The sequence below is a fragment of the Oratosquilla oratoria genome, chromosome 2 (assembly GCF_046742065.1).
Source record: "Oratosquilla oratoria isolate Oo_2021 chromosome 2, ASM4674206v1, whole genome shotgun sequence".
In the NCBI taxonomy this organism is placed as follows: Eukaryota; Metazoa; Arthropoda; class Malacostraca; order Stomatopoda; family Squillidae; genus Oratosquilla; species Oratosquilla oratoria.
The window spans coordinates 37,275,787-37,302,240 of record NC_134778.1 but is presented as its reverse complement, the minus strand read 5'-3'; the positions used below and the strand labels follow the sequence as shown (position 1 = coordinate 37,302,240).

General features: G+C 40.7%; 1 protein-coding gene across 6 annotated transcripts in view; it reads left to right on the top strand.

Moving 5' to 3' along the window:
- Positions 1 to 26,454, top strand: part of LOC143038369 (thioredoxin domain-containing protein 11-like) — a 222,998-nt gene that overhangs the window by 56,657 nt on the left and 139,887 nt on the right. For all 6 annotated transcript variants that reach the window (XM_076207418.1, XM_076207429.1, XM_076207448.1 and 3 more), the window contains exons 2-6: positions 177 to 451; positions 6,732 to 6,942; positions 7,473 to 7,715; positions 7,924 to 8,127; positions 20,276 to 20,473. In XM_076207418.1, the coding sequence (XP_076063533.1) occupies positions 177 to 451; positions 6,732 to 6,942; positions 7,473 to 7,715; positions 7,924 to 8,127; positions 20,276 to 20,473 (1,131 nt within the window). The remainder of the gene's footprint in view (positions 1 to 176; positions 452 to 6,731; positions 6,943 to 7,472; positions 7,716 to 7,923; positions 8,128 to 20,275; positions 20,474 to 26,454) is intronic.

The following is a 26,454-nucleotide window of genomic DNA, read 5'->3' as shown; positions in this document are numbered from 1 at the left end:
CAGCTGATTGCATATTGAAACTACATTGGAAATATTATTCGAGAAGCTATGTTCCACTTAATCCTAATATAAGTGATATTTAGAATTGTAATTCGATTTTCTTTTGTTTCAATAGATTCTACGTGTCTTTTTCATTGTGTATGGTTCACGTCCTGATTGTTTACTAAATGTTGTAGGAAGAAGACTATGTCACGGGGATGCATCACGTAGAAAGAGAGGAGGGTGATTTGGGGAAGGTAATCAAACCGACACCCAAAGAAGACATTATTGAAAAAGCTGGCCACAGCGACAGTGAGGATACATCGTCTGAAGACGAGTCCAAGTCATCGACTACGTCAACACCCTCAACTCCCTCATCCACTAAGCCTCCGATGACTCTCCAAAAGAAGTTGATAATGGCCTTTAAAGTGGCCCTTGTGGTCGCAATGATTGTTGTCATGGTGCACAGTAGGTAAGAAAGCAATACTTATGTCCCTAGAATTTTTATTGACACAGGCGCTTGCAAGAAACAGCAGTTACATTGCGGAGAATAGTTCTGTAACCAGACCTAACCAAACTGGTAAATTTTTAGAAGTGCACACTTGTGTGATATAGCAATAGAAAATTAATAATTCGTTTTGTAGATTATAATACATCAACGTAAGATGCGGTTTTCTTGGGGAAATTGATAACAAAAAAGTTGCTAAAATGATTTAGTAACGAATGAAGTTGTGGTGGGTGAATGATATGCCATGTTAATGTTTGTTTTGCTAGATGCCAAGGTTGAAGAAATGAAAGGATGATAAAGGTAAATTTTTAGTTGAGCACATCTATGTGATATAGCAATAGAAAATTATTAATTTTATAAATTAGGTAAATGTTCAGTTGTGTACATGGGGGGTCGCCGATTTAATGAAGCGGCCTTGCTGTGGATGTGCTGTGTCTTGCGACACTGCTTCTGACCCAGGGCAGTGGACAAGGTGCAGGGATGACCTGTCATTCAGGAGGTGCTAAGATAAGAGGGAGGGTTGTGGAGTGTATTCAGGGATGGAATGGGTGGGAATGATTTTATGCCTTTTTCTTTTTGGCTACCTCCCTTGTAAGGGGGAAAAAGCCTTGGTATATGTATGTATGTGTACATGGACATGATAAGGCATTAGAAAATTAATTATTAATTTTGTTAATTTTAATGTATCAATTTAATATGCAATATTCTTGGCGGAAATAAAAAACAAAAAAGTTGCTAAAACAGATTTCGTAAGTAATGAAGTTGCATCGGACGAATGGTACGTCATGTTTGTTAAGATAGATGCCTATGTCAAAGAAATGAAAGGATAAATTCGTCTAACCTAACCTAACATGTATTTAGTAATTTGGTACCTGTAATTTAAGGTCATCCGGATCGTTGTTGCCGTTGTTGTCACGGATGTTGGCAGCCTGTTCAATCACTGATTGAGGGGTATATAGGTTTTTCATAGCTTGAAGGAATACATGGATTTCAGCTCCATAGCATTCCTTCAAGGTACTGGCGGAAGTAGCGAGGGCATACACTAGGCCTCAACTGGACCGGGCAGACAACACTTGACAAATGACAAGATGGTGTCCCAATCCTATGCTAGCGACTTCTTCCATTAGTATATTTGCTTTAAGCAAGGTATTTTTTATTTTTATTTCCGCCAAGGAAATCGCATATTACGTTCATGTATTTTAATTTACAAAATTAGTATTTAATTTTCTAATGCTATATTGTGTCCATGTACACAACTGAACAAATACCATAAATTATGATAGATTAATCATTAATCTATCATAATTAATTACATTAATTTAATGTAATATGTACTTTTCTTGGCAGAAATCAATAACAAAAGTTGCTAAAACCTATTTGCAAATGAATGAAGTTGTGGCAGTTGAATGATACACCATATTTGATTTGATAGATGCTGAGGTCGAAGGAATGAAAGGATGATGAATTAGTCTATTCTAACCTAACCAATATTTAGTAGTTTGGTACCTCAGATTCAGTAAAATTTTAGTTGTGCACACCTACGTGATATAGTAATAGAAAATTAATTTTTAATTTTGTTAATTGCAATAGATCAATGTATAAGGCGATTTCTTGGCAGAAATCAATCACAAAAAAGTTGGTAAAACCTATTACTAATGAATGACTGCCGGATTATTATTGTACATACATACATATACCAAGGCTTTTTCCCCCTTTCAAGGGAGGTAGCCAAAAAGGGAAAGGCATAAAAACACTCCCACCCATTTCATCCCTAAATACACTCCACACCCCTCCCACCCTCCCTCTCATCTGAGCACCTCCTGGATGACGGGTCATCCCTGCACCTTGCCCACCGCCCTGGGTCAGAAGCAGTGTCGCAAGACTTAGCACATCCACAGCAAGGCCGCTTCATTTAATCGGCGACCCCCCCTCTCCGTCCCCCTTTGCATATAAGGAGAGGACGGGGAGAAATCCCTTCGGGCTCCGTCAAAATTTACTCACACATACTACCCCATTCCTCCTCATGCAATCACAACATCATCCATATACAACCATTCTCCACTCACCTCTGTCTTCCGTCCTCTCCCTTCCTTCCTCAACAGACATTCCCCTCTTCCCCAAAGCCCCCTTCACCCCATCCATCCACCTCATCCTAGGACGTCCCCTCATGTTCACTCCCTCCACATCTGCCTTCCATACCTCTTTTACTAGTCTTTCTTCACTCATTCTTTCCATGTGTCCAAACCATCCTAATATTCTTTCATCAACCCTATCTCCCAGCTCCTTTTTCACCCCTGTTCTCCTCCTCACCTCCTCATTTCTCACTCTATCCAGCCTAGTAACCCCCACCATACTTCTCAGACACCTCATCTCAAACACATTCAAACTCCTTCTCTCTTCTCCTCTTATGTTCCACGTTTCTGCCCCATACAGTGCTGTTGGCACAATCACTCCTTCATACAGTCTCCTCTTCGCATCCATTCCTAAATGTCTATTCCTCATTACACTCTTCAATCCACCAAGGCATTTACTCGCTTCTCTCAATGTACATTCTACCTCCACCTTCACTCCACCTTTTCCTGCTACACTTGCACCCAAGTATCTAAAACTATCCACTTCCTCCAGTCGCTCTCCCTTAATGCTCACTTCCAGTCTACTGCCACTTTCACCCCTTGTACATCTCATCACCTTACTTTTACCCACATTTATCTTTAGCTTTCTTCTATCACATACTCTCCCAAACTCTGCCACCAGCTTCCTCAATCCCTCCTCCGACCCTGCCACAAGCGCAGTGTCGGATTATTATTGTACCTTGGACAATTAACAGACAGTGACAAAAACACATGTTCTCTCATAAAGTCCAAGGAAGCCCTATTGTCTTTGTAACAAAGCTTATTAATATCGCCTGGAGTTGGAGAACACCTGGTCCACAATGTGAAAGCTATCGTCTGAAAGTGACTGGACTGACATGGCATCCGGACCCTATCCTATCAGCTTCATTCATTAATAAATTTGCATGTAGCAAAGTTTTTTTATTCCTGCTAAGAAAATCCCATATTACGTTCATGTATTGTAATTTACAAAATTAATATTTAATTTTCTAATGTGCGTAGGAGTGCACAATTAATATAATACCTCAAATTCTAAAGATCATCCTGGTCATTGTTGTCATCAAGGATACTGATGACCTGATTGTTATTGTACCTCAGGCAATCAATAGATGACAGCAGAACCCCATGTTTTCTCATAAAATCCAAGGAAGCCGTATGTCTTTGTAACTATGCTTATTAACATCACCTGGAGGTGGAGAACACCCAGTCCACATAGTGAAAGCCATTGTCTGATAGTGACTGGACTGGCTTAATGTCTGGACCGTATCCTAGCGTCTTCATTTGTTAGTAAATTTGCTTGTAGCAAGGTTTTTTTGTTTTTTATTTCTGCCAAGAAAATTGCATATTGCATTCATATATAATTTACAAAATTAATATTTAATATTCTAATGCTATATTGCATAGGTGTGCACAACTAAAATAATACCATGATAAATTCGTCTGTTCTAACCTAACCTACCTAACCTGTGTAACCTGACCTGTATTTAGTAATGCATTACCTATAATGCTAAAGATCATCTGGGTTGTCGTCATGGATGCTGACAGTCTGATTAAGTACTTGATCGGACTGCGGGTAATAGAGTTAATGCATGACTTGAAGGAGGCCCTATTGTCTTTGTAACAGTGGTTATTTATGTTACCTGGAGTTAGAGAACACCTGGTGTACAAAGTGAAGGCTGTTGTCTAACTGACATTGACTGGACTGGACAGATGACAACATGGCATCTTGATGTGCTTGCAGCTTCATTCGTTAGTATATTTGCTTTTGGCAAGGTTTTTTGTTATTGATTTCTGCCAAGAAAAACATATATTATGTTGATGTATTATAATATACAAAATTAATCATTAATTTCATAATGCTGTATCGTGTAGTGCGCTAGAAGTGCACCAAACCTCTAATCTAACTCGTTTGAACTTATCCTAATGTATAATAACTAAGTCTAGTTTGATTGTTGAATTAGAAAAGTCCACTTAATTAGATCTTGTTTTCAACAATCATTTGGCTAAATGACATAGTTGCATTTTATAAACTACAATGTGATTCTCTGATTGATCATCCTTTAACTTTCTTGCTCCAGGGGGTAAAATTCCAGAATCACATAAACACATATCTAACATGAAGTTTATGTTGTCTAATAGCTTCTAACGGGTATTTTTTTCCACAAATGCACACCTACATGATATAGCATTAGAAAATTTGGTAAATTTTTAGAAGTGCACACCTATGCGATATAGTAATAGAAAATTAGGTATTTTTTAATACCTAATACTCAATATAGTTATAGAAAATTGAATAATGATTTTATAAATTATAATACATAAACATAATATACATTATTGTGGGTGGAAATCAATAATATAAACAATTGCTAAAAGCTATAAACAAACAAGAGGAAGTTGCATAGCCTCCTTCAGACACCATCTTTGTTTTGATAAATTCAGAGATTGGAGACGATGACAACTGCCTGAAGACCTATAGAATTACAGGTACCACATTACTAAATGTAGGTTAGGTTATTTTGATTGTTCATTTGTCAATAAATGAGTTAGTTTGTTAAGGGCTTGCTATTCTTTACATGAAGACATTTGGGTTTGTCATTCTTTACATTGGGATAATTGGGTTAGATGTTCTTGACATGTCTCTTATTTATTTATTTATTTATTTATTTTATTATTATTATTATTATTATTATTTATTTATTCATTTATTTTTTACCATTTTGAGACTTGTGATTTTGAATTCCTCCTAGTGTCATATGGCCTTTGATACTAAGTGCTATAATGATTTCATATAGCTCTTAGAAAATTAGTGTTCTAAGGCTCTCTGTAGTATGAATGTAACATTGGATTTCTTGGGTAATGGGTATTCCTTAGGAGAGGGACCAGTGGGTACCTGGATGTGGTGGTCACTCACTTCCATCAGTAGGTGTAGCCCGGAGTGGTTGACATTCATTCTCAGGATTGAGCCCAAGATCTCTCTTTGTCAACTTCATTTATTTATTCTTTTTTATACATTTCCATACATGGAGAGCTAATAACTGGCACCAGTTTCTCTCCTATAACTTTTGAAAAATTCTGCAGAAGCCCCCCCACTCAAAAAAATATAAATAAAGAATGACAGAAATCAATGTTTTATAGTGTAATGTAATTCATACGAATCTGATATTGAATTTTATTACAAATCTCTAGTTTTCAATTCTGGTTCAGGGCATGTCTGAAAAGAAAGTTCAAGTCATGTGGCCTAGCTGATTTTCTTTTTTAACTTCTTCAATATGAGTCAAATTCTTGCACGCAGCATTGGATGCCTAATGTATGATGCATCACACTATTTGCGTTATAAAATATAAAGTCACTGCTGTATTGTTCGTTCTCTTTTACTCTGAGTAATAATAATGAACACAGAAAATGTGATCAAACCAGTTCACAGAATTTGGGGGTCACTCACCTACAACTACAAAATAAATATAATCAAGATGCTGATGCTGGCATTGTCATATACCCACTTGCACCTCATGACAATTATGTAGGTGTCATCATATCAAAGAGGTTAAGCCAGGAGGGGCCACCCATCCTGGCATGAATAAAGAACAGAAGAGGCATTGTTTGAACCCTAGAGTTGGGTGCTACAGTTAAATCACAGCACTGGAGCATTGCACAGTTTCTATTACTTCCATGACTTCCATCACCTGACTCTGCGGGAATTACATGCATGTCAAACATGGGTTGGTGACTCATAATTGGGTGGGATGACCATTGATTCATAGGAAGTTTGTCTGAATTTGGACTTGCCATAATTGAATAAAAGTTGTTTAAATTGTAAATAGCAGTGAAATGGTTAGATTTACATCTTTCATTTGTAGATACTAAAATGAACATGTAAAGGATTTAAATTTAACTTTTTTACATTTTACATCCTCTATATGCACTGAATATTATATTGTTCCTTTTAACAGATGATTATTATTTATTTAGACAAGTTGGATTTTGATAGGAAAGTAAACTGAGAGAAATGAGGTTTTAATCTCCTGACATCAGGAAATTAAAAGCCTATATATCTGTCTTGGGTTCTTTTGTTATCTTTTTGTTATTTGTTTCACAACCACCTATATTTAACTGAATCAGTATTTTTTCAGAGGTGAAGTTTTCCAGAAGAGTGCACCACCATCTCTCTTCTTTCCACAACACTCCCTTGTCACAGACTTTTATACCGGGGACCTGACTGCTCTAAGTGAACGTCTCTTGTCTGCTGATCTCTCCTTTGTTATGTACTATGCTCCTTGGGACTATGAATCACAACGCATCAGACTTGAGATGGAGAAGGCAGCCCGGTATCACCATGAACAGGTACGTAAACCATGCTATGGAGGTACTGCTTTAATGCTATATGATGACCTGAGTGCAGATGTACCAATGTGGTTCTTGTCTGGTGTGGGAGGGTTTTTTGTGAAGCTTATGTTGGGGAGGGTGCTTTTTTTGAGTATTGATTGTGGTGGTCTGTCTTGAAGAGCTTGTTTAGTAATCAGAGTATGTATGTTTTTATGTGTGAATGTTCTCTGTGGTATAGGTGGTAGGTTGTTATAGATGTTTGAGTAGTATACATTATAGCATTATCAACACAGAGTAGGCCTGGGCTCAGAATCAGATTGCCCTAGAAGCAACCACCATACAGAAGACACAAAGCACCTCATTCTGCAATGCCCAACACCAGCTGTCCCTAGACAATAACACTATTTTTGGCCCACCATGGGTCTCCTGTGAGAGACTTGGGGCAAAGGAAACACAAAAGAAAATTTATTTACATGTTGAGCAACTAGTCATCCTTAGAAAAATATTGTTTTATGTTTTATCAAATATATTTATTTACTTTTTTCCAGATTTTCTTTGCAGCCATAAACTGTTGGCACAGCACAGGAAGCTGTAGAGGGCGATATAAGCTTCGCTCTTTTCCAGCCCTTGTACTGCATGTGCGATCTTTATCAGGACAGGAAACCAAAGCCCTTGCCTATGGGGGTCTTGCTGAAGCAGAGCACATGATTAAGTTTCTTTCAAGGGCCATGGCTCCTCTTATACACATTTCAAGCACTGCAGATCTAACCAAGCTTCAGATTGACTATAGTGTAAGATTTTTAAATTGTCTTTTTAAGAATGGAATTGCACAATATTAGAGATTGCTTGTTTTTTTGTGCTGGATATGTTGCATTTCTTAAGCATTAAATGTTCAATAAGAGGCACTTCACACTTCTTTATCAGCAGTCTAAAATGCTAAAAAAAATTCATGCATAATATTCTGTACATACTTAAACTTAGATCTAACTCTGTGAACAGGCAATTGTAGTTGGTTACTATGACATGAAGAATTCTCGGTATGCAAAAGGCTTCTACTCCTATTATATGGCTGCTCTGCGCTCACTTCAATATGACCGCACCCATAGCACAGCATGGGGTATCATCACCAATGCTAGAGTTGCTGCTGCACATTCCATGCACACTACCAGGACAGTGCATCAATACCTCTGGAATGCTACTTTGGTATGTATCATACTGAAGATTTTGTAACCTATTTGGTGGAAAAATAGGTGTAGCAGTTGGACTGAAGAATGACCAATGACAGGTGCCTTCATGTGGTGGTCCTGCAAGATGGGCAGCAAACCTGGCCATTTTCAAAACCCATCAACCCTCTCACCTCCAAGATCACTCATTATCAACCTCAACTGTATTTCTTACACTTTCTCACACAAGGAGAGCTGACAGCTGATGACTGCTCTCCTCTTCCTACTACTTTGAGCCAGTTATATAGAAACAGTCCCATGCTGATACAGTACAGACAACAGTCATAAATTTCTTCCCAGAGAGATCTGTGGGAGATTGCAATAATCATTGCCAGCCACTATGGGGCTGCAGGTTTTTCACTTAGTGAAATTCAAGGCAGCAGTTGTTTGATTGATGGCCATTTTCCTTTTGTGATGAGCCAGTAAGGGCGGCGTTAGGTCTTTGAAATTGAGGGTCTTTTAGATGGATGCTTTAGAGAGTTATCTTGCTGCCACCCAAAATCCATCTATGCCCTTGCCTCCATCAGGAACTGCAGTCATAAGGAGTTAACACTCAATTGCTGGATTGATCCTTAGGTCTCTGTTACTTTTGACTTTATTTTCTCCACCTTCTTACATTAAGAAAGCCAACAACTGACAACTGCTTCCATAACCTAGTATCATAGAAACTACCCCAGCTCTAATGAAATGAGGAAACAGATAGGTTAAGTATTGGGGATTGAAAAAGTAATTTGGGGTCTGATCCAAGATGAGTAATATGATTTAGTTTAATATTGTGAACTGTCACCCATCAGGAGGCTAGGATGGTACCCCTTACAAAGGATTACAAAGGAGGAGCATGCCCACAGGAGACCTTTTGGTCCATAATTAGGTCAGATGCAAAAAAATTATTATACATATACATACATATACCAAGGCTTTTTCCCCCTTACAAGGGGGTAGCCAAAAAGAAAAAGGCATAAAATCATTCCCACCCATTCCATCCCTAAATACACTCCACTCCCCTCCACCCTCCCTCCCATCTTAGCATCTCCTGGATAATGGGTCATCCCTGCACCTTGTCCTCTGCCCTGGGTCAGAGACAGTGTCACAAGTCACATCACATCCACAGCAAGGCTTCTTCATTAAATCGGCGACCCCCTCCCCCCCCTCTCCCTCCCCCCATGCATAAAAGGAGAAGATGAGGAGAAATCCCTTCGGGCTGTGTCAAATTTTGCTCACACATACTACCTCACCCCTCATCCCCCCACCCATTCCACCTCATGCATCACAACATCATCCATATACAACCATTCTCCATTCACCCCTGTCCTCTGTCCTCTCCTGTCCTTCCTCAACAGATATTCCCCTCTTCCCCAAAGCTCCCTTCACCCCATCTATCCATCTCTTCCTAGGATGTCCCTTCATGTTCACTCCCTCCACATCTGCCTTCCATGTCTCTTTTACCAGTCTTTCATCACCCATTCTTTCCATGTGTCCAAACCATCCTAATACTCTTTCATCAACCCTATCTCCCAACTCCCTTTCCACCCCTGTTCTCCTCCTCACCTCCTCATTTCTTACTCTATCTAGCCTAGTAACCCCCATCATATTTCTCAGACACCTCATCTCAAACACATTCAAACTCCTTCTCTCTTCTTCTCTTTATGTTCCATGTTTCTGCCCCATACAGTGCTGTTGGCACAATCACTCCTTCATACATTCTCCTCTTAGCATCCATTCCCAAATGTCTATTCCTCATTATACTTTTTAATCCACCAAGGCATTTACTCGCTTCTCTCAATCTACATTCTACCTCCACCTTCACTCCACCTTTTCCTGCCACATTTGCACCCAAGTATCTAAAACTATCCACTTCCTCCAGTCGCTCTCCCTTAACCTCTTCCATACGGTGCCGCACATGTAGGCGTCATGAGGAGCAAGTGGATTCGCGACACTGCCATATCGACGTCTTGATTATATTTATTGTAGTCGCCCCTGTGTTTTTACATTCTCCCTAATCTGCTCTTAATCCCATTCTCTGTGGTTTTCAAAATTCACGGGTGAAAGAGAGAACGATCGATATAAGCCGTGACTATATTTTATGATGCGAGTATTATTACGACATGTCGTATGGCTGGCATTGGCTGCTGCCCACGAGATTTAAGTCCCGTAGTGAAGTGGTTAATGCTCACTTCCAGTCTGCTGCCACTTTCACCCCTTGTACATCTCATCATCTTACTTTTAACCCACACTTATCTTCAGCTTCCTTCTTTCACACACTCTACCAAACTCTGTCACCAACTTCCTCAATCCCTCCTCCAATCCTGCCACAAACGCAGTGTCTTCCGCAAACAACAGCAGGCTCACCTCCCACTTTTCTCCGTTTTCTTTAACCATCTCCAAACCCTGACCCACCACCCTTGCATTTACCTCTCACACTACCCCACCCATGTACAAGTTGAACAGCCAGGGTGACATAACGCATCCCTGACGAAGTCCCACCTTTACCTCGAACCACTCACTCTCTCCATTTCTTATCCTGACACATGCTCTACTACTCTCGTAAAAACTCTTGACAGCTCCTAGAAGCTTTCCTCCTATTCCGTATATCTGCAAAACCTCCCATAGTGTCTTCCTGTCTACCCTGTCTTAAGCCTTTTCCAGATCCATAAAAGCCCAAAAAACATCCTTCCCCTTTCCTATAGCTTTCTCACATTTGTTTTACCACAAAAATCTGATCTACACAACCTCTACCCATCCTAAATCCACACTGTTCCTCACCAGTTACTCCCTCTGTCCCTCTCCTAATCCTCTCAATCAAGATCCTCCCATAAGCCTTCCCAACTACACAAGCTAATCCCTCTGAAACTACTACACTCACACTTGTCCCCTTTTCCCTTGTAAAGTGGAACTATACAGGCACTCCTCCAGTCCTCTGGCACTCTACCCTCTCTCCAGCAAACATTAAATAACCTCACCAACCAGTCCACCATCACTGTACCTCCTTTCTTTAGACATTCTGCATGGCATCCATCCAGACCAGGTGCTTTACCTGGTTTCATTAACTTAACAACTGCCTTCACTTCATCCTTCCTTATTTCTCCTCCATTTTCACCCCCTGGGGTTAGGGGGTATAGTATAGAATATAGCTCCCGCCACGTCGGCTGCATGTCGTAAGAGGTGACTAATGCCGATCCCTGAGCGGGGCTCTTGTTTCCCCGCACAGGACTTCCTCTTAGACTTCCTTTTCCACTCTTCTCTTCTCTTCTGCTTGCTGTCCCCTCCCTCCGACCTAATTTTCAGCCGCCCCTCTCAGTAGCGGCGCTACACCCATCCTACGGTAATGCGTCCCTGCCAAGAGGTTCGTTGGTGGCAGGGTATCATGCCACCTCGAAGGGCACCTGCATTGCAGCACGGTAAGCCGGTGCAGTAGGATTTTGATCCAAGTCCTAGCCCAGGCGTGAGGCTCCGCCTGGTGCCGTCCTCCCAATCCTCACTTACAACCTGGCCTTGGCAGCCAATCATGAAAAAAAAACCTTTTAGTGGGGTGGCCGGCCCCCTAAATCCGGCTCCAGCTGACGCAGCTGGTAAGACAGCGTTGTCTACCCCAAATAAAAGACTCCTTGGCATCGAATATGCCCCAAGGCGCCTAAACTTTTTCGAGCTCATGAAGCTAGTTACCCCTTTTGGTACTGTTGAACATATCTCTCTTCATGTTAAGTCAAATTATAACAACTTTTATGTGCGTTTCTTAGCTCCACCAGAATGCATTGCAGCCAGCGTTGCCCTCAATGGTAATAAAATCGCGGATTCGATCTTAAAATGTTCCATCCTAAAAATATCAAATATTGAAGAACAAGACGATGACTTCATCCCTAATGATACATACCTTACCCCCGAGCTCCCTGAACGTCCCCATCCTTATGCTTTAGCCCCTGTGTATAACCTAGTGACTGTCGAGGAGGGCAGTAACGATGTCCTAATATTTAATATGATCAACAAAATGATCGCCAACCCTCCACTCACTCCAGAAACCTTCACGCGCTTTGGTCGCAACACCTACCTAGTGAAGGTAAGACCCCACCAGGGATTTATGCTCCAGGGTATGTCCGGAGATCATTATGGCAGTGGAATCCTCAAGATTTCTCCATATGATGACTATAATGGCTCAAAGGGTAAGATTTTTAACTCTTCCCTTAGTAGCCTTCCAACCACTACCCTCCTTAACATGTGCCCCCAGAACGTTTTGGATACCCAGTTAGTGTCCAAGTACAGCCCAGAAGAACAAAAGTTTGTCCCAACGCCACTAATAATATTAAAGTTCTCCGACCTGAATCCCCCAGATGTGATCGTGATTGGACCCCACCGCTGTATGGTTAGATCTTACGTTCAATCGCCAAGGACGTGCACCCGCTGCCTGCGGTACGGTCACTCCTCCAAGATCTGTGGTTCTCCTACCCTCTGCCGCAACTGCACCAAACCATCCCACGTCACTGAGGGTGAATGCTGCGATCTTGCGCCAACCTGCGCTGCTTGTAATGGCGCTCACTGCACATTCTCGAAGGAGTGTGAGGAACACTCCTGGAAGAGACTGGTCTCGGAAACTGCGTACAATAACCGAACCAGCTTTCGCGGCAGCCATCCTACGGGGGGGGGTCAGCGCCCCGCGTCTTATATGTCGGCAACGAAGACTTCAGTAAAGGCTAACCCGTCGCTCCTTCCCTCATCATCACATCCGGATGCCACATCATCTGCTGCGACCGTCCCCGCGCAACCCTCTCAATCTTCACGCCAGTCGACCTCCCAGCGTATCGTATATCGCGTCACCGACGGTAATCTTATCCTTGTTTCTCCCCCTCCACATCTGACAAATACATCCGATCTTGGCACTCTGGATCCAGTTAATCCTTCTCGACCCGTGATGTCTTCTGATAGATCACCGAAGAAGCGCCCTGAAACCAGTAAGTCACGATCGCCCCGGAACAACTCTAAACCCAGCAAGTCATCAAAGTCTCCTACTAAGGTGTATAGATCACCCACACCATCCTTTGAAAAAAAGTCCCCTTCTTCGGGGCAATCGAGCTCTCAGCCCCCATTGGCTCAATCTAGCGCCAACTCTTCATCAATGAGTGACTTCCCCTAGATGACATCCATCTCCACCCCGTCGTCTGTGCAGGATGGGGAGATTCCTGGTACCGAAGATGTTGTGATGAAGAGCCCAAGCAACTCCACAACTTTGCTTTTGGACCTTCCATCACTCCCGCTGTTACCTAAACATCCCCCTGCCCTTTCCGGCAAGAAGCTTCCCCAGAAACGACCCCTGCCCGATGGTGACTCGAGCGACCGGCTGTCCAAGACCGCGCCCTCCAACACCTCCCTTCAACCTCCTCCTTTAGTGTCCCCCAGATCCAATAAAAAGTTTACACAGCCTCACCCTACCAAAACCACGCCAGATCCGTCGAAGAAACAACCGCCTTCTAATCCCGATCCATCTTCTAAATCTTCAGAACAAAGACCGAAAGAAAGAGACCAAAGAGACAAGATTTTACCTCAAAAAACTCCTATGGGACGCGAATCTTGTAAACCCCATGATGGCCACCTTAAGCCGTCCCCCATCGTGGGGCGGCACTCTAATTAATCCCTCAAATTCTCACCTCCCACGACACTCCTTCAATGGAACATCCGAGGTCTCCGTGCGAACGGGGAGGAATTGAAGTGCCTCCTCCGTGAACACAACCCTGGAGTTGTCTGTCATCAAGAAACTATGCTTCCCTCCAGTCACTGTAATCTAGGTATGAACTACAGGTTCTACGGTACCGTTCCTGCAGCTGGATCTCCAAGCAGGGGTGGTGCTGCGATAGTCGTCCACGCAAGCGTTCAACACACTACCATCCCTTTGCGCACAACTCTCCAGGCGGCTGCTGTACGGGCCATCCTTAGTAAGAGCTACACGATCTGCTCCCTATACCTGCCGCCAAGCTCTAGCATTCATGCTTCTGACATTCAAGAACTTGTCGATGCACTCCCACCCCCATTTATTATTCTTGGTGATCTGAATGCACATAGTCCTTTATGTCATAGCTCTTCCCGTAATGAGAAGGGCCGCGCCATTGAATTTTTTTTAGAGGAGAACGAGGTCTCCCTCATGAATGATGAAACCCCGACTTATCATAACGTCTTCCTCGACACTACTTCTGTCCTGGATCTTGGGATCTGCACTTCAGCGATCCTCGTGGACTTCTCCTGGAGGGTGTGTGCGGATTTACACGGCAGCGACCACTACCCGGTAGTAGTTTATCGTGTTTCTCCTCCCCCCATCTCCCAGCCCCAAAGGTGGAAGTTGAAAGCGGCAAATTGGTCACTCTTTGGGGAGCTGTGCTCCGAACTAAGTGACTTGCACATGGACGACCCGATTTAAGCATATAACCAATATGTCTCAATTGTTCTTAGCGCCGCCGGCGGTTCTATACCGGTTAGCCGCCCGCCGATTGGCAGGCTGCCTGTTCCTTGGTGGGACACCACCTGCCGGAAGCTTCGTGACACCGCTCGTTCCTGCTACTGGCGTTTCTGTCGCCTTCCGACAGAGACCAATAAAATGGTGTACCAGAAAGCGGTTGCAATCAAACGAAAGTATATGAAGGAGGCACAGCGCAAGTCATGGCAGAACTACGTATCGACCATTAAAACGTCGACGCCTTCGGTGTCAGTTTGGAACCGAGTGAAGAAGTTTTCCAGCAGGTACATACCATCTCCTCAGCCGTCCCTCCTTATAAATGACACCGTTGTCTCAGAGCCGTGCGAGGTGGCCGAGGAACTCGCCACACACTTCTCCCGTGTTTCCAGCTCTACTGCCCTACATCGAGAACTCCAGCTACCAGATCACGTGACGAATTTTGATGACCACGCTCCCACAGACACTGAAGCTTACAATCTGCCCTTCTCCCTCCGTGAACTCAAGCACGCCATCGACCAGACGCTGAATACTAGCCCAGGCGATGACACGATTAGTGTCGACATGATTAACTACCTTCCTTCGGAGGCTCTCACAACCCTTCTGACGATATATAACAGGATTTGGTACTCTGGTCTCTTACCATCATCTTGGCGATCGTCTACGATCGTCCCCATAGCCAAGCCAGGCAAGGATCACCAGATCCTTCTAGTTACTGGCCGATCGCCCTGACGAGTGTGTTATGCAAGGTGTTTGAGAGGATGGTCAACCTTCGACTTACCCACCACCTGGAGAGTAGAGACCACCTCACCCCATACCAGTTCGGCTTTCGCCGACACCGCTCCACCTTAGATCCTCTGCTCCGTTTTTCGACACATGTGCAGGACACCCTAGTGTGCAACATGAATACCATCGCTGTCTTCTTCGACCTAAAGAAGGCGTACGACACGACTTGAAGAGGGGGTATCTTGATGAGCCTCCTCGAGATGGGAATGCGGGGTAGGATGTTTTCCTTCCTTTGAGCTTTCATATCAGATAGAACTCTGAGGGTAAAGATCGGCAGAGCATATTCGTCGCCCAAGCCCCAGGAGCAAGGTGTCCCCCAAGGCAGTGTCATCAGCCCTGCCTTGTTCTTGGTCAGCATCAATGGGATAATCCAGGCGGTTGCTGAGGCAGACACTTCGCTTAAGTGCTCACTCTTCGCTGATGACTTCCTTTTGTACTTCTCCTCCATAAACCTTTTAACAGCAATTACACGCACTCACCACTGTGTAAATGCTGCTACTTCCTGGGCCTCTCGCAGAGGCTGCCGATTCTCCTCATCAAAGACGGTGGCGATGCACTTTTGCAGGCCTCAACAATGACCGCGCCAGAATGTTCCTCCACATGTTATCATGGGAGGCATTCCAATACCCTATGAACAGTCGACTAAGTTTCTTGGGGTCATTTTTGACCAGCACCTTACGTGGAACAGCCACATCCTCAGTCTTAGACGATCTTCCCTCTCCGCCCTCAACATCTTAAAGGCGGTTTCTGGACGCGACTGGGGAGCAGACCAGCCTTCGCTCCTCAGATTATACCATGCCCTCATAAGATCACGACTGGATTGCGTGTGCCATATCTATTCCTTGGCAAGTGCGACGTCCCTCCGCTCCCTCGATACAGTACACCACCAGGTTTTGTGACTGTGTACTGGTGCCTACCGTACCTCTCCTGTCGAATCCCTCTACGTCCTCTCTGGCAATTTGCCGCTCTCTAACCGAAGGGAGCAACTTTTACTCTCCTTTTACTTCAAGTGCAAATCGTTCACAAAGATACCATCTTTTGACGTGGTTAATAACGTGAGACTCAGGGATATGTACAACACCAAAAGATCAGCTTCAGTCCCACCACACCTACGCGCACTCCGTCTACTTGAGGAGGGAAGCGGCTGACCCCTTAAGGTGTCTGAGTCCAGAAACTTTGATACCCCACCTTGGTGCAGGCCCATTCCTGAGTTCTGCCCCATGAAACGGTCAAAAAGTGGGCACCTGCCCTACATCGTTGCTGCCTTGTTTGAGGAGCATAAAGAATTACGTGCCAACTCTATTGCAGTCTATACTGACGGGTCAAAATCTCCCGCTGGTGTGGGCTGCGCAGCCGTTACATCATCTCAAACTTTCTCAGCAAAATTACCCTTCACCTCATCTGTTTTTACGGCTGAGCTTTACGCAATTTTACTCGCTTTGAAGCATTTTATTTCTGATTCAGATTTTAATGATTTTACCATTTATAGTGACTCTCAATCATCAATTTTAGCACTTATTAGCTTTATTCCATCCCACCCTGTGATATCTGAGATCCAAGAATGGCTAACGAGAACAGCGGCCAGGGAAAAATCTATCCAATTCTGCTGGTCCCCCGGACACGTCGGTATCATTGGCAATGAGAAGGCGGACAGGGCGGTCAAGTCTGCGGCGGCCCGTCCCTTACCATCGCACGGGGACTCTCCCTTTTCCGACATCTGCACTACCATCTCCTCCTGCATGCGTAGAAAGTTTGACACCACCGGGGACAATATTAGAACGAACCAAAAACTACGGAGCATAAAATGTTCTGCAGATCGCTGGCCACTCCTTTCCCACCACAACCATTTTTATCCAAAACTTTTAAACCGTTTACATATTGGACATACAAAGGTAACTCACGAATTTTTATTTACTCTTCCCCGGATTCCCCCTTGCGTGAGGTGTGGCTCCCCCTTTTCCGTCCGTCATTTCCTGCTCGAGTGCAGATACTACGAGCCTTGGCGGCGGAAGTGCGGCCTTCCTCCTGACCTCCGTAAGATGCTTGGTGCTACACCCATGATACAACCCCTTATAGGATTTTTAAAAGACGTTAATTTGTTTGATTATATTTAATTTCAACTGTGTTGTACCTATTTATTAGTCTTACTTCTTGCGTAGTTCGCTGCTTAATGTCTAGGTTTCGTATATATTTCATAGGTTATTTTAATAATTAATCAGACAGTAACGTTGTAGTTGTTTTGATTTTTAGAATTCAATATTTTAACCTCGTTATCTATTTTATCCCGTTGCACGAATGGTCTAACGACCCTGTACCAGGCTTTTGCCCACTCTAATTAATCAATCAATCAAATCTCCTCCATTTTCCTCATTCATCATGGTCATTTTCTTATCGCTTCCCACTGCAACTATCTTTCTCTCCCTATCCTCCTTCACATTTAGCAACTCCCTAAAATATTCTGCCCATCTTCCCCTTACTGCCTTCTCTTCCATTATCGCCTCTCCATCTGCACCTTTTACCTTTTCTTCTCTACTTGATTCGCCTCCTCTTCCTCTCTTAATTTGTTTCCAAAACGTCTTTTATTACTTTAAAAATTTTCTGTCATACTTTTACCCCATTTCACATCTGCTCTCCTCTTTGCCTCCTTTACCCTGTGCTTTATTTCTCTTTTCTTTGTACCTCTCATATGACTCCCTTGTCCTATTTTGTAACCAATCTGTGAAAGCTCGCTTCTTCTCTTCTACAGCCTTATCCTGACCAGATAGAATATCCCTAAAGCTACTGAATTAGGGTCTTAATTGTGAAATCCCGATATAGCAAACATGACTGCCTATATTGAAGTCATAAACCTCCTTTCTATGGAACATATCAATCAAATCAGCCATCCTGAGTCCACTGCTGAACAAAGGCCTCCTTCATAGCATTCCATGATTCACACGACCGTGCCATCCTCTGCCACGTCACTCCTGCAAACTTCTCAATCTCGTCTCTCCACCTTCTGTCTGGTCTCCCTCTTCCACGCTTCCCACTCAATAACACACTTGCTCCATTGCTCATCAGTCGTTCGCACTAACTTACTTGCTCAATTCCACTTCCTCTCTTTTACTACTTCCACAATATCTTTCACTCTAGTCTGCTCTCTCACCCAACTTGCTCTATTTCAGTCTCTCAGCGTTATTCCCATCATTGATCTCTCCATTTTCCTCTGTGCCGTCCTTAGTTTTGTTTCCAATGCCTTCATTAGTTTCTAAGTCTCACACACATAGATTATTGCTGGTAGAATACATTGATTGTAAACTTTATATTTCAAACATAAAGGTAGAGAACCGCTCAGAATCTTATTATACTTACCAAACACTTTCCAACCAATTGTAATGCATCTTTTTATTTCATTATCATGATCTTTCGTCACTTTCTCCATCTGGCCTAAATAATTATACTCTTCAACTTCCTCAAGGCTCTCATCATCAATTACAATCTCTTTACTTTGAACTTTTGTGTTGAACATTACTTTGGTTTTACTTTTATTAATTTTTAAACCTACTTTGACACTTTCCATGTTTAGATCACTCAGCATACAGTAAAAACCCTCTTATCCTGCAACTTCAAGTATCTGGCATATTTTTTCCAAGCATTAAAATCTATAAAAATCTATATGAAATCAATACAAATCGATAAAATTTCCCGCCCGAGGCTTTAATTGTTCCCGCTGTCACCAGATCGCACCACTGTCAGGAAATAGATTTAATTTGGAAGTGGGTAGAAATAACTTCACCAACTGTGTAGTTAATGAATGGAATAAACTTTCTGCAGAGTCAGTGCAATGTAGTTAACTTCAAAGTTTTAAGATTTGTTTAGATAAACACCTAAGCAAGATGCTGTAATGCATACATACATACATATACAAAGGCTTTTTCCCCCTTACAAGGGAGGTAGCCAAAAAGGAAAAGGCATAAAATCATTCCCACCCATTCCATCCCTGAATACACTCCACACCCCTCCACCCTCCCTCTTATCTTAGCACCTCCTGGATGACGGGTCATCCCTGCACCCTGTCCACTGCCCTGGGTCAGAAGCAGTGTCGCAAGACACAGCACATCCACAGCAAAGCCACTTCATTAAATCGGCAACCCCCCTCTCAGTCCCCCCATGCATAAAAGGAGAAGACGGGGAGAAATCCCTTCAGGCTGCGTCAAATTTTCCTCACACATACTACCTCACCCTCCATCCCCCTGCCCATTCCACCTCATGCATCAACATCATCCATATACAACCATTCTCCATTCACCCCTGTCTTCTGTCCTCTCCCGTCCTTCCTCAACAGACATTCCCCTCTTCCCCAAAGCCCCCTTCACCCCATCCATCCACCTCATATTATTTGTTTGTTATTGTTTGTCTGGTTATTATTATATGCTTGATTATCATTTATTATTATTTACTATTTACCATGTGTTTATTATTTAACTTTACATTTTTATTTATTTATTTATTTTATTTATTATTTATACATGCATATACCAAGGCTTTTTCCCCCTTACAAGGGAGGTAGCCAAAAAGGGAAAGGCATAAAATCATTTCCACCCATTCCATCCCTGAATACACTCCACACCCCTCCACCCTCCCTCTTATCTGAGTCGTTATAATTTTTTCACATCTGACCTAGTTATGTACCAAAAGGTCTCCTGTCAGCATGCTCCTCTTTTGTAATCCTTTATATGTAGTAAAGTAAAAGGAAAATATTATGCAGTACAAACAGTAGTCCAACATTTCTTTCCAGAGAGATCCATGGGAGGGTTTGAGGACTGTTGTCAATTGCTGTGGGGCTGCAGGTCTCAAATCAGTGACACACAAAGCAACAGTAATCATTGTTAATGTTACAGTACTGTATTTTCTTTTCTTCCATTAACAGGTATACAGTAATAGTTCAGTGGCAGATAGTACTGCTATATCAAATTGGGTCTTGAATAACTTCTATGAGACAAGCAGCTGGTTGGATTTGCCAGGCACCAAGAGCTTACAATTGCACACCTTATTAAGTGAAGGTCCAGTGTTGTTCCTCTTTGCTCCAAATAACCCTTTTTGGTTTTCAAATGACCCATACTCTCTGGTAAGTTATTATTTCTTTTGTAATTTTGCACTTGCTTATCCCTGTACCATGCTTCTGTCAATGCTATTTCTGTCTATAAGAAAAAAATGTTAAAAAGTATGTAAATATTTTATGAAAAACTATGATGAACAGTAATGTTTAGAAAAAAATGCCTCATCATTCACCACCACATGCACTCACACACACAAAGGAAATAAATTGGGAAGAATTGACAGTAAAAGGTGGAGAGGAACTCTGTGGCAACATTTTACTGGATTTGACCATTGATTATACATTGACTCAATGGGTCAAGGAAAACACTAGATATAGAAACAATGAAGAACCATTGAGACTAGACTTGATATTCACTTCTGAGCCTGAAATCATGGACAAAATGAATTATAAGACACTAATTGGGAAGAGTGACCATTTACTAATAGAGTTTGAACTTAAGGAATTAAATGATGTTAGAAGAAGTGAGAAACACAGAGAAGGAAGATTAATGTACAACAAAAGTGACTTTGTAAAACCTAGAAAAAAATTTCAACATACTAACTGGGAAATTTTTTTAAATGATGAAACAAAGATGGATCATATTTAAAGGAAAATATAAGGAGGGAACAGATAAATGTGTACCTGAGAAGAAACAAAAGAGGGCTTACATAAAGTGTTGGTATAACAAAAAGGGTAGTGATGCTAAAGATGGAAGAGACAAATCCTGGAAAAGATGGAAAAAAGACAAAAAAATTACCAAATGGCAAATATACATCAAACTGAGAAATGAATATGTAGATATACATAGGAAAAAAGAATCTGCAAAAATGTTACATGAACTTCTTTGCAGATAACGCAAAACAACTAAAGAAAGTAAGTATGGAAAAAGATTGAATCGCTACAGAGATACCTGGACAAGGTCTGGGAATGGAGTCAAAAGTGGAAAGTGAACTTCAACATTAAGGAATATGTAATGGAATTAGGAAAAAAAAAAAAAAAAGAATATCAGGACTATGAAATCGGTGAAAGGATGTAAAGAAAGTTGGTTCTGAAAAGGACCTAGTAGTAATTATCACCAAAGACAAGCAGATAAACAAAATAGTTGGAGAAACCTACAATTTACTAAGATCAATAAAGGTGGCTTTCAATTGCTTGGATGAGGTAATGGTAAAAAATAATAGTCACACTGATAAGACCTAGATTGGAGTATGCTGTGACACTATGGACACCCAGTAGAAAAAAGAATATAAGGAAAATAGAAATGGAATGGGTGGGAGTGGTTTCTATGCCTTTTTCTTTTTGGCTACCCCCCAGGTAGGGGGAAAAAGCCTTTGGTATATGTATGTATACGTAGAAAGAATCCAGAGATAAATGAAATAGATGGCCCCAACACTTTCAGAATTGATATATGAGCAAAGATTGTCTAAACTGGAACTACCAACCCTGGAACAAAGAAGAGAAAAAGGCAATCTATTTTCCATTTACGGAATCATGAAAGGCATGGAAGTCCTTGACAGAGAAGACTTATTAAGATGGGATAAAAGAAAAACAAGGGGACATGAAAAGAAATTTAAAAAGGATAGTTAATGAAGAGATCTGAAGAAAACTGTTTTTCACACAGTGTGTGGAACAAATTGGACAAATCAATAACGTGTACAAACACCTTACAAGAATTTAAGAACAAACTAGATGTTGCGAGATATATAGATGGGTCTCTACGAGCATAGCTCCCCTTCCTTTATAATACAACTAGGTACAACTAGGTAAATACACACACACACACACACACTTTTGTTGGATGGAGGGCGAAGATTGGAGTTCCAAAGAAAAATAAAATTTTACGTGGATCTCAACGTCAAGGAAGTACCTTGCTGTATTTACAGGGAAGGGGAAAGCTCATGGTGTAGTGGGAAGGTGAGAAAAAAGGAGAAGGGGAGGGATCACTGAGGGAAATGGAAGGAAATGAGGAAGGGGAGGACTTGGTCCAGGAGGCCAGGCATCTTGTAAACAAGCGGAGGACTTTGGATTTTGGAGGAGGGATTAACAAAAATATAAAGATTAGAAATATAGATAAGAGCAGCACAATGGAAGGTGAAGATAATAATTTCCAGGGATTTAATGAGGGGGGGATACCAACCTCCCCCGATTAGCAAGACTAGAGGAAAAACTTGAAAAAATGACTAAACATTGGGAGAGTAGGTTCAGTAACATAGCAAAGATTGCGCAGAGAGTAGAAAAATTGGAAGAACTAGAGAAGGTGAACAAAAACTTAACTAAAGAAATAGCAGAAATAAAAAGACAGTTAAAAGAAGTAAAAGATGAGAATGAGGAATTAAAGAGGAATAATAAAGACAATAAAGAGGCCATAGCAAAAGAAGCACAGGGTTGGAAAGAAATCTAAGAAAATAGTAAAGTTGCATTTACTGACATAATAAAACAGCAGATGAAAGAACAAACTGAAGACTCAGTTATTAAAGTGATGAGACAGAAGGAGAATATAGTAAGAGACGTAGCAGATAAAAAGAAATGTATAATTATATTGGGAATGGAAGAGAAATATAACCTAAATAGAACCACAAGAATCAAAGATGAAAAAGAAAAAGTAAGCAGTTTACTAGAATTAGTTCAGGAAGATGAACCTGAAATCATGAAACAAATTGAAGAGATGTATAGATTTGGAAAGTATAGTACAGATAAGACCAGACCAATTAAGATTAAATTCAGGTCACAAACAACAGCAGAGAATATCTTAGCAAAAACAGGGAAACTAGCAACAAGTGAACAATATAAAAAGGTATGGATAAAAAGAGAAATGAATAAAGAGGAAAGAGAGGAGGAAAAATGAAAAGACAAGAAGCTAAGGAAAAAAACGAGAACAGAACAGAGTCAGAAAAAGAGAAATTCTATTGGAAAGTAGTGAATATGAAAGTAAGGAAATGGGACATACTAGAGAAAAACAAAAGGGAAACAGAAAACACAATGGAAGTAGCAGAAAATTAAAAGTGTCTTACACAAATATAGATGGATTAATAACAGGATTGAATGAACTGAATGATTATCTGAAGGAAAAAGAACCAGACATAATGGGAATTGTAGAAACAAAATTAAAAGGTCTACCACCCAACAGTGTAGGACATGATGCATATAATTTTTGGATTAGAAACAGAGAGACAAAACAAGGGGGTGGAGTTATGTTCCTGACTAAGAAGGATATAAACGTGAGGTGTGTCACATATGGAAAGAATACAGTAGAGATGATTATGATTGAAGTGGAAGACAGAGATAAGAAGAGCAGAAAGTTTGTAATAAACTATGTGCCTCCAAAAACAGCCTCGTGGGAAGAGAGTGAACATAAAAATATGTTAGAAGACACAAGGATAACATTAAATAAGATAATGGAAGATGGAGGAAGAATAGTTATGATGGGCGACTTTAATTGCAAAGAAGTCTGCTGGGAAGAGATGACCGTAAAGGGTGGAGAAGACTCATGGGGAAATGTTCTACTCGAGATGATTATTGACCACACAATGACACAATGGATACAAGAGAACACTAGGTATAGAAATGAAGAACCATCGAGACTAGACCTAATAATCACATCTGAACCTAAAATTGTGGAAAAGATTGAATATAAGACACCAATAAGTAAAAGTGACCACATATTGATTGAATTGGAATTAAATGAGGAGAAATACATGAAAAGAAATGAACAATATAGAAAAGGAAGAATGATGTATGAATTTTTTTTTTTTTATAAACTAAAAGAATTCTTTCAATAAGAAAACTGGGAAAGAATATACAAAGAAGAAACAACAGTGGAAGAGAAATGGAATATTTTGACAAAAATTGATAAAAAAGGAGTGGAAAAGTATGTCCCAAGACAAAAACAAGAAAAAGAATATGTAAAGTGCTGGTACAACAAAAGTTGTAGGGAGTTAAAAGACCAAAGAGATAAAGCTTGGACCAAATGGAAGAAAGACAAAAGACCTGAAAAAATGGAAAGAAATGAATATGTACAAGTGTGCAGAGAGGAAAAGAGAAAATATGAAAAAGATGTCATAGAAAAATGTAAAGATCAACCAAAACTATTTTACAGATTTGTAAACAACAAACTGAAAAACAAACAAGATTTAGAGAAATTAAGACAAGGAGTTGAATACACAGAGGAAATAGAAATGGCAGAAATTATGAACAAGCATTTTAAATCAGTGTTTACAAGGGAGAACATACAACCTGGGGAGATCGAATGGAAAGAGAAAGTCCCCCCTATGAAAGAAATAGAAGTAACAAAGAATGAAATAATGAAACACTTGAGTAATCTTGATGTCAGAAAATCGCATGGACCAGATGAAATAGCAAACTGGATTATGAAAGAATGCAGAAATGAACTGGCAGACAAAATACATAGCATAATAAATAGTTCCTTGAAAGAAGGAAAAGTTCCAGAAGATTGGAAAAAAGCAAATGTACCTATATATAAAGGGGGAAATAAAGAAGACCCTACGAACTATAGACCAGTCTTTCTAACAAGTACAATAGCAAAAATTTGTGAAAGAATTGTCAAAAGTAGATGGGTAAAATATTTAGAAAAAAACAATGTGCTAAATCCAAGGCAATTTGGATTCAGACAAGGACGATCATGCGTCACCAATTTAATATGTTTCTATTAAAGGCTAATAGATATAATACAAGAAAGAGATAGATGGGATGATTGTGCATTTCTAGACCTAAAAAAAGCTCTTGACAAAGTACCATATAAGAAGTTGCTTAAGAAATTAGAAACTGAAGGAGGAATACAGGGCAAACTGCTTAAATGGATGGAAGACTTTTTGCAAGAAAGAAAAATGAGAGTAGTGATAAGAGACAAACACTCAAAATGGGATGAAGTAATAAGTGGTGTTCCACAAGGAATAGTTCTGACCCCAATAATGTTTGCTATATATGTTAATGATATGGATGAAGAAATTGAAAGTTATATGAGCTTCTTTGCAGATGATGCAAAACTATTAAAAAAAAGTGAACACGGAAGAAGATTGTGAGTCACTACAGAGTGATCTAAATAAAGTATGGGAATGGAGTAGGAAGTGGGAGATGGAGTTCAACACTAAAAAGTGTAGTATGATGGAATTTGAAAAAAGCAAAAACAGAATAACAGGATCATATAAATTGGGAGAAGAAGGAATAAAAAAAAGTAGAAAATGAGAAGGACCTGGGAGTCATTGTTATGAATAATATGTCACCTGAGAAACATACAAATAAGATTTTTGGAGAAACTTATAATTTAATAAGAACAAAGTGGCATTTACATACCTGGATGAAGAAATGGTGAAGAAAATTCTAATCACTCTGATAAGACCAATATTGGAATATGCAGCAACAATGTGGTCACCAAGTACAAAAAAAAAAAAATGTATAAAAAAACTTGAAAGAATACAAAGAGCAATTACAAAATTGGCACCAACACTTTCAAAACTATATGAAGAGAGACTAGCAAAACTTGAGCTACAGACACAAGAGCAAAGAAGAGAAATAGGAGATTTGATAGCTATTTACAGAATCATGAAAGGCATAGAAATTATTGATAGAATCTAATGAAATGGGATGATAGAAATACATGATTACACGGAAAGAAAATAAAGAAAGACAGCTATAGAAGAGATCTGAAAAAGAACAGCTTTCCTCACAGAGTAATAGACAGTTGGAACAAGTTAAATGAGAAAGTGGTGTGTGCAAAAACATACATGAATTTAAAAATAGTTTAGATAAAATGAGATATGAAGACGGGACACCATGAGCATAGCTCCCCTTCCCATAAAATACAACTAGGTAAATACACACATACACACACAAATCTTTTCAGGAAGACCTTGACAAAGTCTGGAATTGGAGTAAAAAGAGCAAAGTGAATTTTAACATTAAGATATGTAGTATAATGGAATTTGGGAAAAGTAAAAATAGAATATCCGGTCAGTACAGAATTGGAACAAAGAAAGTTACAAAAATAAGCT